General features: G+C 45.5%; 2 protein-coding genes across 9 annotated transcripts in view; one reads left to right on the forward strand and one right to left on the reverse strand.

Moving 5' to 3' along the window:
• ETFA (electron transfer flavoprotein subunit alpha) overlaps positions 1 to 11,467 on the forward strand; it is a 32,185-nt gene extending 20,718 nt beyond the window's left edge. The window contains exons 10-12 of one of the 2 annotated variants that reach the window (XR_011100651.1): positions 6,232 to 6,400; positions 10,288 to 10,368; positions 11,265 to 11,467. Coding sequence is in view for 1 of the 2 variants with exons in the window: in XM_068695885.1 (XP_068551986.1) it covers positions 6,232 to 6,297; positions 10,288 to 10,368; positions 11,265 to 11,303 (186 nt within the window). In the remaining variant the exon portion in view is untranslated. The remainder of the gene's footprint in view (positions 1 to 6,231; positions 6,401 to 10,287; positions 10,369 to 11,264) is intronic. The other variant, XM_068695885.1, reaches the window with a different exon arrangement.
• A 186-nt stretch (positions 11,468 to 11,653) lies between these two features.
• Positions 11,654 to 13,291, reverse strand: part of TMEM266 (transmembrane protein 266) — a 77,742-nt gene continuing 76,104 nt past the window's right edge. For all 7 annotated transcript variants that reach the window (XM_068695871.1, XM_068695867.1, XM_068695866.1 and 4 more), the window contains one exon: positions 11,654 to 12,731. In XM_068695871.1, coding sequence (XP_068551972.1) covers positions 12,139 to 12,731 — 593 coding nt within the window. In that variant the 3' untranslated portion in view covers positions 11,654 to 12,138. The remainder of the gene's footprint in view (positions 12,732 to 13,291) is intronic.

A 13,291-nucleotide genomic window follows, 5' to 3' on the forward strand; every position in this document is an offset into this window, starting at 1 on the left:
TTTTTGGAATATCTCCTCTGATAATTCGCTACTGTTGAAAAGTAGCTTTATAGCGGCAAACTTTGTATGCAGCTGGGACTGAATTTTACAGACTACCTTTCTCTGACTTGCTAAAAAGCTAAGGATTGACAACCCCTTTCATCCCACATTATCCAGTGTAGCTTTTAACTCCAAGGAAACTATGTTCACAAATTGATGCTCTGCTCCTTGGGGGTTGGTGCAGAAACATTAAATTGTACTAAAATATTCATATGTGAGTGCATTTAGCTGAAAGCAATTGATGTGCTTTTCTCTAGAGAGCAAAAAGAAATTGCTGTATGGCCCCACACTCCAGCAGACACCCTAACCATGCTTAAGAGTAATTACATAGCTTGTCTCATCAAAGGTACTTACGATGAAAAAGAAACTGTAGTTGGGATGCAGTTTAGTGACATGTACTTCTTGAATGGAATGTACTTGACAGCGTTGCTGAGTAGTACATACTGGATAATTGTTTGGTATACAGTGCAATATATAAGAACTCGCGTCAAGCCAGAACATATTTTATTGGGTTCATAGTTTGTAATTGTTTCATACAAGAGATTCCTTCCAATTCCCATTAAAACAATTTCTTTCTAATTCCATTGTCCTTTCATTCTTGCAAAGAAAATAAAATGTCTGAGCTGCCTTTGAAAAGAGGACACGTGCCAAAGGACTTGATCAAACTAGCATGTTTAAATGCATGCCACTGGTAGGGGGATGAACTGATGTACACTGAGGGTTTTCAGTGCAATTTAAAAGTTGACATGAAAATAAATAGTAGCTGACAGCACTCTTGCAAAGTAACTGCCTCATCTTGCGTTGCACCTGTGAAAGATGCACAATAGAGCTCTACAGCATTTGAAATCACTGTAAGTTGCAACTAAAAACTGTTCTTGTTATTCTCTTACTCAAATGTAGCTTTAACTGCCCCAAGACAGCCTAAGGCATTAAAAAAAATATTCACCTAAGAAAAAATGAAGTAATATTATATGCCAGCAATTATAAATAATTGGAAGAATCAGTATGCACAGGAAAAAAACTTCATTGGATTGTTGGTAATTATCATCCACATAGAGCACTCTGACATTTATCCAAACAGCGTGTAAGTGGCTCTGTGGATTCTGGAGCCAGTTGTGCAAATTCACGTACGTGAAATCTCATGGACTTTCTGTACATGCCAATACGTGTTGGGTACATTTAAATCAGAAATGGGAGTTTATAGGATGACTAAGAATTATTTCATTTAGATGATTAGTGTACAGTGACTCTCCCTTCAAGGCATTCTGGGGTCATGTTTTTAAAAGGCTGTGGAAAAAAAAAACACAATCCTTAGATGAATGCTTTATTTACGTAGCAAATGAGAAGTTGCATTCTTGATTTGGAATTTTGCCTTTAAATACGAAACATTTGAGGCTTGGAGTTGTATTTCTGTTTAGGGTCGTTCTGATGTAAATCTGTGCTTACAAGATTTGAGGTCTCACTTGGGACCCTGGCTTCCACTGGTGTCCTGCAGGATGCTATGCAGCAGGACAGATTATAATTCTGTTGCTGTGTGCCGGTTTACTGGCAGAATCGGCTTTGTCTGCTGCTGTAGCCTTTGTGAGAAGCTTAATGGGTATGTTACGTGCTGATGCTCCTGCCTTCACGTGGTCCCGTTACTGACATACCAAGCCCTTTCTGGAGTAGTGCATCTGTAATGTAAGTATTTCCTGACTGTGCCTGCCTGCTCTCTGCTTCATCCCCTCTTAGGCTGTTTGGTCTGTTCAACTTCCCATGCTGCTTCTTTCCTTCATTCTGCTCTTTCTTACCATTAGCTCTTTTCTCAGTCATCTGTCTGCTATCCACTTCCTAAAAAGTAAGATTTGTGGCATAGTGGTGACATATGTATAATAAATATTTCCTGTGCTAAATTAAGTTATTGTGAGGGAAGACAACTCTCTGATGTGATGCCATGCCCTCATACCACCAAAACTGTGATTTTCCTTTTTCTCCACTTAAATTACTTTTGGGGTTTCATCTCATCTTAGACAGTGCAGTGAGCCCCTTGATACAGAATCTCTTTGCTGTTTTGTTATGCTGTGCTTGTGTGGCACAGTGCTTGCAGCAGCTCTTCAGTGATAACTGGCCAGTGATAACTGTGTGCAAGCAGCAGGGAGTTGGTAAATGCCACTCCATGTACTGATCTCTGCCATGAATGCCTCTAATTGTGGGCTGTGGACCAGCCACATGACAGCAGTAATTAGAGCAGCTTCCAAGGGTCCAAAAAGCAGGTGTTGGTGTAAAGCCATCTTTGTTGGCACCTGAGAGGTGTGATCCAGATTCTACTTGTTCTGGTTTGTTCTTGGCATGAGTCTCCTACACAGACAAGCCCTGAAAATGAGCAGTTGAATTCTCTCCTTAGAGAGCACTGAACAGTCCTGAATCCTTATCATTCAGTTCTTGTGTGTCCTTTGTTTCCCCCTTACTAAATAATAATAATAGAACATGTTTAAATGGTAGAATAGATTTAAACTAAGATTTAAGCAATCAGATCTCTTTTGCAGTATCAGACTACTAATAGGAAACATACCATCATTTGTGTTATTTTTGTATAAACAGTACTGAAGTGACCTACTGTAAGTAGAGACAGTAAGGTGAGCTGAGAACTGGCTGACTGGCTGATCTCAGAGGGTGGTGATCGGCAGCACAGAGTCCGGCTGGAGACCTGTGACTGGTGGTCACTAGGGGTCGGTGCTGGTTCAACATCTTCATCAATAACCTTGATTGAGGGAATAGTGCCCACCCTCAGCAAGTACCTGATGATACAAAGCTGGCAGGAGTGGCCGACATGCCAGAAGTCTGTGCTGCCATTCAGCGAGACCTGGACAGGCTGGAGAGCTGGGCAGGAAGTAACCAAATGATGTTTAACGAGCAAGTGTAGAGTCCTGCACCTGGGAAGGAACAACCACATGTATCAGTACAGGCTGGGGGACGACCTGCTGGAGAGGAGCTCTGCGGAGAAGAACCTGGGGGTCCTGGTGGACGATAGGTTGACCATGAGCCAGCACTGTGCCCTGGTGGCCAAGAGGGCTAATGGGATCCTGGCTGCATTAAAAGGAGCTTGGCCAGCAGGTCAAGGGAGGTGATCCTCCCCCTCTACTCTGCCCTGGTCAGGCCTCACCTGGAGTACTGTGTCCAGTTCTGGGCTCCCTGGTACAAAAGAGACAGGGATCTCCTGGAAAGAGTCCAGAGAGGGCCACAAAAGATGATACAGGGCCTGGAGCATCTTCCCCATGAGGAAAGGCTGAGAGACCTGGGTCTGTTGAGCCTTGAGAAGACTGAGAGGGGATCTTATCAATGTTTACAAGTATCTTAAGTGTGGGAGACAGAGGGATTTGGCCAACCTCTTTTCAGGGGTTTGTGGGGACAGGACAAGGGGCAATGGCCAAAAAATGGAGCACAGGAAGTTCTGCACCAACATGCAAAAGAACCTCTTCACGGTGAGGGTGATGGAGCACTGGGACAGGCTGCCCAGGGAGCTTGTGGAGTCTCCTTCTCTGGAGATATTCAAGGCCCGTCTGGATGGCTACCTGGGCAATCTGCTCTAGGGAATGTGCTTTGGCAGGGGGGTTGGACCCGATGATCTCTTCCAACCCCTACAATTCTGTGATTCTGTGAAGTGTTAGAAGCTAGTGAACGGACCAGTTATTTTGGCTAGAGAGCCAAAAGCCCGTAACCTAGAAGGGCACAGCTTAAAAGCATGATGAAGGCTTTTTAGACAAACCTGGTGGTTTATAGATGTCCTTTTAATGAAACATCCTTGTCTTTCCCAGATATTTTAGTAGAATATATATGAAGGCTTCTGGCTCCTGGTTAGCTGGATTCTTTCCAAAGACTGAACATTTATGTTGTTAAACAGAGCGGTAAGAGTATCTGGTAGTCTAGATGACTGGCACTTAATGAATTGCTCCAAAAAATCAAATCACAGTAATGTGTTTTTAAAAAGAGCTTGTATTAAAGACTATAGGATGTTAGAATAATGTCTTCTGTAACATCTGTTCTTTTATATGGTATAATTAAAATATTTCATTCTTACTACAAGATCTTATACGTACATATTATATTACACTGCAGCTGTGGTTGAAATGGGTTGATCTCCAGTGCTAATCTACACACTGAAAAGCAACTAAGACTAAGAAATTTTTGGGTATCTTCAACAGCTGTGTGGTTTTGTGCAAATATGTAGAGTAGATTCTGTGTTTCGATTTCAAAGCAAGCTGATTTAATACGAAATACTTCATTCCTGCGCTGTTACCCTTCCATTTAGTTGTTACAGGAGATAGTTTTTCTTAAAAAGTATAGAATATTCGTCATTCGGATTTCACTGTTTGTATTTAAAAGCCAACATAATAGGTGGAATCTGTAGCTGTAGAAACATCAGAAAGCAATTGTCTGTTTTCTGGAATTGATACGGTGACTATCAGGCCTATATGGAAGATGCAGTCTGCAATTTCTCTGCATTTGAACACCTTCATTTGCCAGCCTCTTCTGTAGTCCGTCCCTGTTCTACAGCTGTGCTGGGCTTTGTTCTGTTGTGTTAAAAGCCACTTAGCTGGAATGTGCATCTTCAGTTGCACAGGATGAGATCATTTTAATTTCTTGATGTAGATCTGCGTGTGCTTAAATGGGGACTAACTGTGGCGTTTTTGAAAAAGAACTTCTGCTAGTATTTAAGGTTGCATTTTTCTGAAGTCTGTATAAATACAACCTTGTAATTGTTTTTGACAGATGATCCCCTAGCTACTTTTGTGTGTTCCAGTTGCTGCTTTTATAATGGATTTAGTGAGAATAATTCCTTTATTTTTTTCTTCCGTAAAATTAGGTAGGTGAGCAGTGCAGGTTTGACTGTTACTTGACATGGTGGTGATGGGAAAGCTGCCACCGAGTTAAAAATATACTTGGTTTTGGGTAGGTTATAGCCTGGCTAACTTTTAGCCCAAGGGGGAAAACTGCTTTTCTACTATGAATTAAGACCATCGATATAGAACGCTTTACTTTTCCTGTATTGGGAATGCAAGTCTCCTTAGATATGCCGGGTTGGCAGTCCGGAAGTGTAACGATTCAGTTGCATGGTGGTACCTACCTGGAAAGTACTTCTTTTCTCATCTGGTGTAGGTGTTGATAGTGAATGGGGGAAGAAAAGCGTTAGGGCATGTCGTGTTGGGCATGTGTACTGTTGGAGAGTGCCCAGAGGAGGGCGACAAAGATGGTGAAGGGCCTAGAAGGGAAGACTTGAGGAGCGGCTGAGGGCACTGGGCCTGTTCAGCCTGGAAAAGAGGAGGCTGAGGGGGGACCTCATCGTGGTCTACAGCTTCCTCGCAAGGGGGAGTGGAGAGGCAGGTGACCTATTCTCTGTAATCACCAGTGACAGGACCCTCAGGAACGGTGTTAAGCTGAGGCAGGGGAAGTTTAGGCTGGACATCAGGAGGGGGTTCTTCACCGAGAGGGTGGTTGCACACTGGAACAGGCTCCCCAGGGACGTAGTCACTGCACCAAGCCTGTCTGAATTTAAGAAGCGATTGGACTGTGCACTTAGGCACGTGGTCTAAACTTTTGGGTAGACCTGGGTGTTGCCAGGAGTTGGACTTGATGATCTTTATGGGTCCTTTCTAACTTGGGATATTCTGTACGTAAGTAATAGAAACTATCACTACAAGTGGAAGTTGCACTCATAGACCCCAGTGTCTGAAGTATTTTGTCCTGCCAGGTAGAAAAATTTATTAATGGTGTAAACACCCAAATTTCAGCATTGTGCATTGTCTTATTTTAGGAGAATCACGGAGGGAGGACTCAGGGAAAAGAGTCTTGTTTTTTCTCTTTAGGAACTGCATTTATGTGGTTATAGGTTATCTTGCTTAATAGTTGTTTTGGGAATCTCTAGGGTTATGGGTAGCACTGATTGCCCTACCCTGTAGCCCAGCAGTGTCTTATGTTTGTTGCAGATCCCCGTTTTTCTCATCTGTCTTTGGCAGACATTCCTTTGGGATTCTCCTTTTACAGCTGCATTGCATCCAAAAGTGGGAAGGGGAACAAATCGTGAACTGACTTTAATATTGAAAACTACTCTCATGTAAAAACTACTGTATGTAATTGATCTTGAGTAAGGTTTGTGAGAGCTTACTCAAACTATGTTGTGGGTACCAAAAATGTCTCATTTTTGTTTTCTTCTAGGAACTTTATATTGCCGTGGGAATATCTGGAGCAATCCAACACTTGGCTGGGATGAAAGACAGCAAGGTATATAAAGTTGGATGTGGTAGAAGAGATTCTTGAGGAAGGAAAAGAGTTGACTTCTTTGTTTTTCATCAGTAATTTAACAAGCTTTCCAATTCATTCCGTGGTAAGATTGAAGTTTTATCTGCTGCTTTATACCATGCCTCTAAGCCTTGCTGAAAAAGATTCTGTGGTGGAACGACTAACACGGTAGAGCAACTATTGCACTAAGCCTGAAGTATTAAGTAAAAGAAGCTAGTTGACTTGTTTATTAAAAACCAACATACACTTGCCTGAATTCTATACAGTAGTTCCATTTGCCTTTATTTCAGAGTATGACATATTAATTCATGCATAACAATATGTAATTTGAATTATGAACTTAGTATTCCATAAAGTAAAAGATGTCTCTGACATTCCTGCATTTAGCCATTCAAATGGAAACCTATTATAAAATGGCAGTAAAACTTTAAAAGGTTTAACTCATTAGTTGCCAAAGTACATCATCTGAAATTGGAATTGCCAGTTCAGTCCACAGTGCAGTGTTTGGAAAGAGGAGCAGAATTACCTGCTGAATCATACTGTTAAATGCCAAATGTCAGACAATGTAGGTTGTCCTGTCTCTTGCCAAGTATTTTAAGAAATGATTTTTTTTTGTCTATATTCGGGGAACTTATCACAAGTTTTAATGGCTTTGAATCCGTTTTCCAGCACCCAAAAATTTGATGAGAGGCTTTTATAAAACTATCGCCAACCAAGGAAAAGATTATAAAACTTTACAGGTGGATCCTTGAAATTGTCTTGTGTTTGACCAGTGACAGACTGTAATCAGTTTATGTGACTGGTATTTGTCCTCACAATCCAGCCTGCATGGTAGGATGGTCCACACTTTCTTAGGATTTAGTTCTTCTTGAACATATGATTTAAATATGTGGAGTTGGGAGATAGCACCCTTTTTGGTGCCTCAGCTTTCTACAATGGGAGTGGAGCTGGTTTTGCCTTAGTCGACACAGTGGAGAAAAAACAACCAGAATGAGAAGCTGAGGATGAATGATGGGCAGAGGTAATGAAGGTCACTCTTGAGATAGAGAAATGTGGATAATAGTATCTGTAGCGGTGTATTCTCACTGTTCTTAATGGAAACAGGGTTGCTGTAGTCTCTTGCAGCACAGCAACAGGGAGACAACAGGGACCATCACCAGGGAGAGATGGCTAAAGCAGCCCTGACGCGGTACTATCACAGTCGTCCCCGTTGTCCTTAGCTCCCCCTGGACTCTGCTAGGAGTAGGAGCTGATGGGCCGCAGCATAAAAAATGTCTTTGTTTCACAGCATTTAGTCTCCTGCCTTGCTTTTGGGTGAGGGAGAAAATGGGTGGGTGGGATTAAATCAGGCACAGACTGAGAAAGGTATACGTAAAGCTGCCTAAGTCTTGATTTGACCCTGTTTGCGTTTATCTCCTGTTTCATCTCAGAAAAACTACCAGCCATACTGGAAACCTATTACTTTATGTGCCAGAATTTCCTTTGATATTGTGTAGCAGTATTGGCTGTGCTGTAACAGTAAGACCTCCAGCTTTTTGGCTTTTTTTTTGGCTTTTTCGGTGCCGTATTTGGTACTTTGAGATGTTTTTTATATGAAAGAAGTACAGATAAGATTTGTCAATATTAGAGACATACTTAAGATTCATTTCACCCAGAGATGATAATTTTTCTAGTGTAAACGAATATGTGCATTCTAAAGTTGTTTTACTTGTGTTTGAAGTGTATTCTGCATTCCTTTTAGGCAAAGCATTAGAGGTGTAATTATGGAAAAGATCCCATTTATACAAACATAAAAGAATTATGCAGCCGTGGAAACTGTCTCGGGAGCGTCCCCTGCCTTCCATCAGCACTGTGAATTATCTGGCATTGTGAACTTGCACACTTAAGGATATGTTTTCCAGAGCAGTCAGATGCGTTCTACCAAGTGAAATGTATAATTTATTTGTCCTTTTACAGCAAGGTAGAAAATGCAGCTTTTGAGGAGGCCTGGTGAATCCTTGTTGCTTTCTTCCCTTATTTTCAATTCCCTCCTGAGGTAGTTCCAGCCAGCATCTGCTCTAAGAGATGCAACTTCTGAAAGTTTTGTAGCAAATGAGGTGATGCTTTTGCTTCTTACTATGCAAAGTCTGATTTTAGCGATGAGGTAGAGAACCAGATCTCAGTACAGAGGTACTTGAACAGACAGAGGCGGAGGAAGGACTAGGCTGCCAAACTTAAAGCTTTACAATAGATGTTTTTCAAGCAACGGGTGCTTCTTTTTTTGTGTGTGTGAATGTGGCACAGTATTTCTTAAGGAGCCTTCCAGGGCTAGTGGGGCTGAAGAGGGGAGCATGCGGAGGGAAAGTCAGCTGGTTTTGTGGCTGAAGGTATCCTTTGTGTTGAAGTAGCAACTTATGGGAATTTGCTGTACCTGTGTGCTTCTCACCTGGGCCAGGTGAGAGCAGGGGCATTGGAGCCATCTGCCTGCCCATAGCCTTCTGCCTGGTTTGGCTGGGCTGATGACCCAGGTGTGTGCTTTGCCATCTCAGCTGGATCGTTTTCCTGCCTGCCAGAGTTCCCACAGCCTTAAGGACAGATCCAGCAGTCCCCAGGGTGTCACCGACGGCAGGCCCCAGCATTAGCCCCTCAGGCCTCATGCTCCTGCGAAGGGCTCTTGGAAAGCATGGTAGGGCCTTAGAGCATGGTTAGAGAAGGTCTTTATTGAGTTAATATCCTGGGCTGACATAACCTAGGTTTTGTTTCCTGTACTGTAGAGCTGTTAGCGGAGGCTAGTGTTCACAAATGGTGTAACTGAAATAAAACAAGTACCTTTTAGGGGAAAATATTGCAGGGGAAGCCTTACTGGAATACTCGCAAGTCTTTGCTTGTGAGCTGGCGAGTAGGCAGCAGCAAGGCTCTGCTGGAGGTACTTCCTTGCATAAAGGATGCGGTCCTTCTTTATAGTGAGTCACAGGATACAAAAGAGCTGTGAAGAAAGAATGTTTCCGTGGGCTTAAGAGCGCAGGATTTGTGAACTCACATCTTTGAGTTACTGCCATTAGATACATGGCACTGAGCTATTAATTTTGTTGGATGAGTATATTCAGTGGAGGGAGTAAAGCACGTGAGAAACATGAGCCGTGGCTACCTGGGAATGGCAGATAAGCCTATGAAGTAAATGTTGGGTTAGAGCTGTCCTGAGGACTCCTGTTGCCTCAAATCAGAGTTCATATTGCTGCATTTAGGTGGAAAGGCAGTTACCGGAGTGCTGTGGTTTAGACCCATTTGGTGTCAGGCTCATTTTACGAGCTGTCGCGGTTTTGATTTTTTCCATCCTTTATGGAGTCTGCCCATCCTGTTGTACATTCGGATGTGGACACCCACTTACTTTGCTGGAAGCTGTCACAGATGATTATGGAATGATTTACCTGTATGAAAGAGTTGAAATCAAGGCATTTTACAGACCGTTGTGTTGGGATTTAGATCACATTTGTCTACTGTATGTTTTTCTACTGTGCGGCACAGTAAATCATGTGGCCCACTGTAAGTACAGGGGCCTCTGGCATCATTTGATCATACGTGTTTTAAATGCTACCTGATTTATTTCTGTAATATTATGGCTTTAGTAGTGCAGATAATCCGCTGTAGTAATTTTTTTCTAAAATAAGGTTCTTTGAACGAGGAAGGATAGCCCTGATGTGTGCTACGAGCAAGGAAAGGACTTTTTAATCACTGTTATGAACACGTGGCTCAGTTTTGGAGACTTTCGTAATGGTGGATTTTAGAGGTGTTTGTGTTTTTTGTTTGCTTGCTTGTGTTTGTATTTTTTGAGGTGGAAAGGAAAAGCATTTTAAGTGTTGCGATCTGTTATCCGCTGTGTCTGCTGGCTAGGAGAGAAGTTAGGCCATGCTTTGTAGATGAGACCTGTCTGTGTAATCTGACCCTAGATGTAAATCACTATAAATTCACATGGTGCTTTCCTGTTGTTTGCAGACCATCGTTGCTATTAACAAGGACCCAGAAGCTCCAATTTTTCAAGTGGCAGACTATGGACTGGTGGCAGACTTATTTCAGGTAAGGCTAAACTTGGAAATGTGTGGGATAACTCATTCAGATATGTAATAGTATCTTAAATAGATAATATAATCTACTAAATTTTAAAGATGTTTGTGGCAGGGTGTTTGCTCTGGGTTCAGTTAAAGAGTTGGCTTTATGACTTCGTTATTTTCAGTCTCAGAATTCAGTGCTTGCCAGGATAATTTTGGGGGGTGGGTTTCACAGTCAGCCTGCCCATATTCTGGTACTCGAATCACACACTGTTCTGAGAAATAACTGCATGTAGGTATTTCAGATGTGTTTTTAAGCTTCAGAAAGTATGATCATGCAGAATTAGCAGTGTCTTTACACTGCAGCAGTTCTCCCTTTTGCCTGGGCTCGCTGCCTTACTGCAGCTCATGACAAACTGGCAGTTTTCTCCTGGAAAACTCCTAGACCATGTCCAAGTGCCTTACGGCTCACAGGTGGGAGCCTGTGTGCGCGGCCATGTATGTGACTGACGTGGGCTGGTAGTGGCTCTGTGGAGAGGCATGGACAGAAACTCTGCCAGCACTTAATGCCATTCCTGAACTGATGCCCGCTGGCTCAACAGCGAGAGCGGGCCTTTTCGTAAGCCAGAGACAAAGTCACGTTCTGAAGAAACACCGTGTAGACAATTTCCTTAATAAATTTTGTACGAATGCATTATTTCCACCTAATGGAAATGTAGCGCTCTTAAATAATTAAGAGGCTCTATTCAGCAGGAGGGAAGCGGGGAGTGCTGTGAGCTGGGGTGACCCACAGCCCGTGGAGTTGTGTGTTACGGATTGGAACAGGAGGGCAGGGGCTGCCCTTTGGGGGGGTTGGGTGCTTCACATGGAGACTTTGGGGGGGACAGGGGAGAGCAGGTGCTACCCTGGCACTGGTGTTTGCAGGCAGTGCCCGAGATGACGGAGCTCCTGAAGAAGAAGTGAGCAACACCGCTGGCCCCTGCACTGCGTTTTGCGGGAGGAAATGACAAAGAAAGAAAAAAGAGTACTGGAAAGCGCTGGTGTCAGCATATGTTTTTGCTGGGCAGTGTGGGTTGGTGGGACAGGTGGTAAGAAGGAATAATAACAAATAAAGGATTGTAGGGTAATGAGGGCCTGTCGCTGTGCTTCTTGTTGTTTTCTGTGTGTAGTAGGTGATGGGATTGGGACAGCAGGTGGTGGGTGTGGGGTGGGTACTGAAGAGAGACAACAAGAAAGCAAAGAAAAGAGAGGTAGGGGAAAGAAGGAATGATGGAAAAAAGCCAAAGGGAAGGTAGGAACAAGGGAGGCACCAGTGTTTGTCAGTGTTTATTGCCATCCTTACTCCCTCCCAGCTATGTTCAGCCCCCTGGCCGGAAGGATGGCAAGCTAGGAGGCCAGGTTGGGCCCAGGCTGGCCACTGGCTCTGTCCTGCCCTGTGGCTCTGAAGCAGGGGACGGTCCGTGTACCTTGGGGCTGGGACCAGGCTGAGGGCAGGACAGGGCTGCAGTCTGTTCTCCCCCCCACCGGGTACTGTGGGTCCATGTGGGCTGAAGATGGCTGGGAGGTCCACTGTGTGTGCCCGAAGGACACCGTAGGTCTGGGCTGGCCCAGATATGGAGGTGGGTGGGGTGGTCGGGTCCTGTGGACACCAGTGGGGAGGCGCTGGCCTGGCGCAGGGCTGGCAGCCACTCCAGGAGCTGCTCTGGGTTGCCTCCAATATCGGGGTGTTGCCTGCAGCAGCCTGATGCCTCAGCACTGTGAGCATGCCTGCACAGTGAGTGTGTCCCTGCAGCTCTTCTTATGCCTTTGGGACCTTGCCCAGCGGTGGCTCAGGGGGCCCCAGTGCTGCGTATTTCTCATCAATGACTGGGGCCCCCTGTGGACAGTCGATGAGCGGTTTGAGCTGGAAGACATCAAGGCTGTCCTGGTTCCTGCGGTTGTAGATAGTGAGCCGGTGGCCCAGGCTGGGGCTGGCCCTCACTGAGTCTCCTGGGCTGGGCAGCTTCAGGTTGACGGGGTCCAGACTCCTCTGAGCCAGGCAGACCTCTTCCGACAGGGAGGAGAGTAGCTCCTGCACCATGGCTTGTGCCACCTGCTGCTCGGTGCACATGTGGTCAGCCCGCGGCCTGGTGCCAGCTTCTGCAGCATCCTCACAGGTCACGCTGCACTCTGGGGAGGAGCCCAGCGTCTGGCTGCTCTCACTGCATGCCTGGGTACCGGAGCTGACGGTGGAGCGGGACGCGCTGCCCGAGGTGATGCTGGCAGACGTCCCGGTGCTGTTCAGCCGCAGCGGCACCTCCACGGTGAACATGTCGGAAGAGATGTTGGGGTGATGGACGTCAATGGCGGCGGTGGTAACGACGCAGACGGCTGCCTCAGGAATGGCGCTGTCTGCAGGAAGGGTAAATGTAAGCTGTTACCAGAGGTGTAACAACAGGCCTGGACAGACAGCGTCAGTCTCATTTTTGTCTCCACGGGCTGCACAGGACAAATTACAAACTGGCTGAACTTTAAGGTTCTTAGAGCCCCTGGAGGCACCCGCTTTATGAACTTGGGCACACTTCTTTTACACGTCCCTTGGAAATGCCCCAGCCGCGTGCCCCTTTTAAGACCTGCCAGAAGCACCGACCCTACTGCCCGCAACAACCGTGGGGGCCCCTCCTGGCAGCCCGCGCTGCGCACACCCCGTGTGAGAGGCGCGGGGCCCACGCGCAATTTAAAAGCACGAACGTGGGGGCGCCGCCAACGCGCACGGACACGCGGCCCGCCCCATGGGCAGGGTGCGCGCCCCGCTCAGCCCCTCCCCTGCTCGTGCCCTTCAGGCCACCCCCTCGCTCCCGCCCCTTGTCCGTGCCCCGTTCCCCCCCGTTTCCCTTTTTAAGGCCGCGCTTTTTGGTCGTGCCCCTTTTAAGAACTTCACGCGCCGCGATCCCCGGAGTCCCTTTGCCATC

This window comes from Anas acuta, chromosome 12, assembly GCF_963932015.1.
Source record: "Anas acuta chromosome 12, bAnaAcu1.1, whole genome shotgun sequence".
NCBI classification, from domain to species: domain Eukaryota; kingdom Metazoa; phylum Chordata; class Aves; order Anseriformes; family Anatidae; genus Anas; species Anas acuta.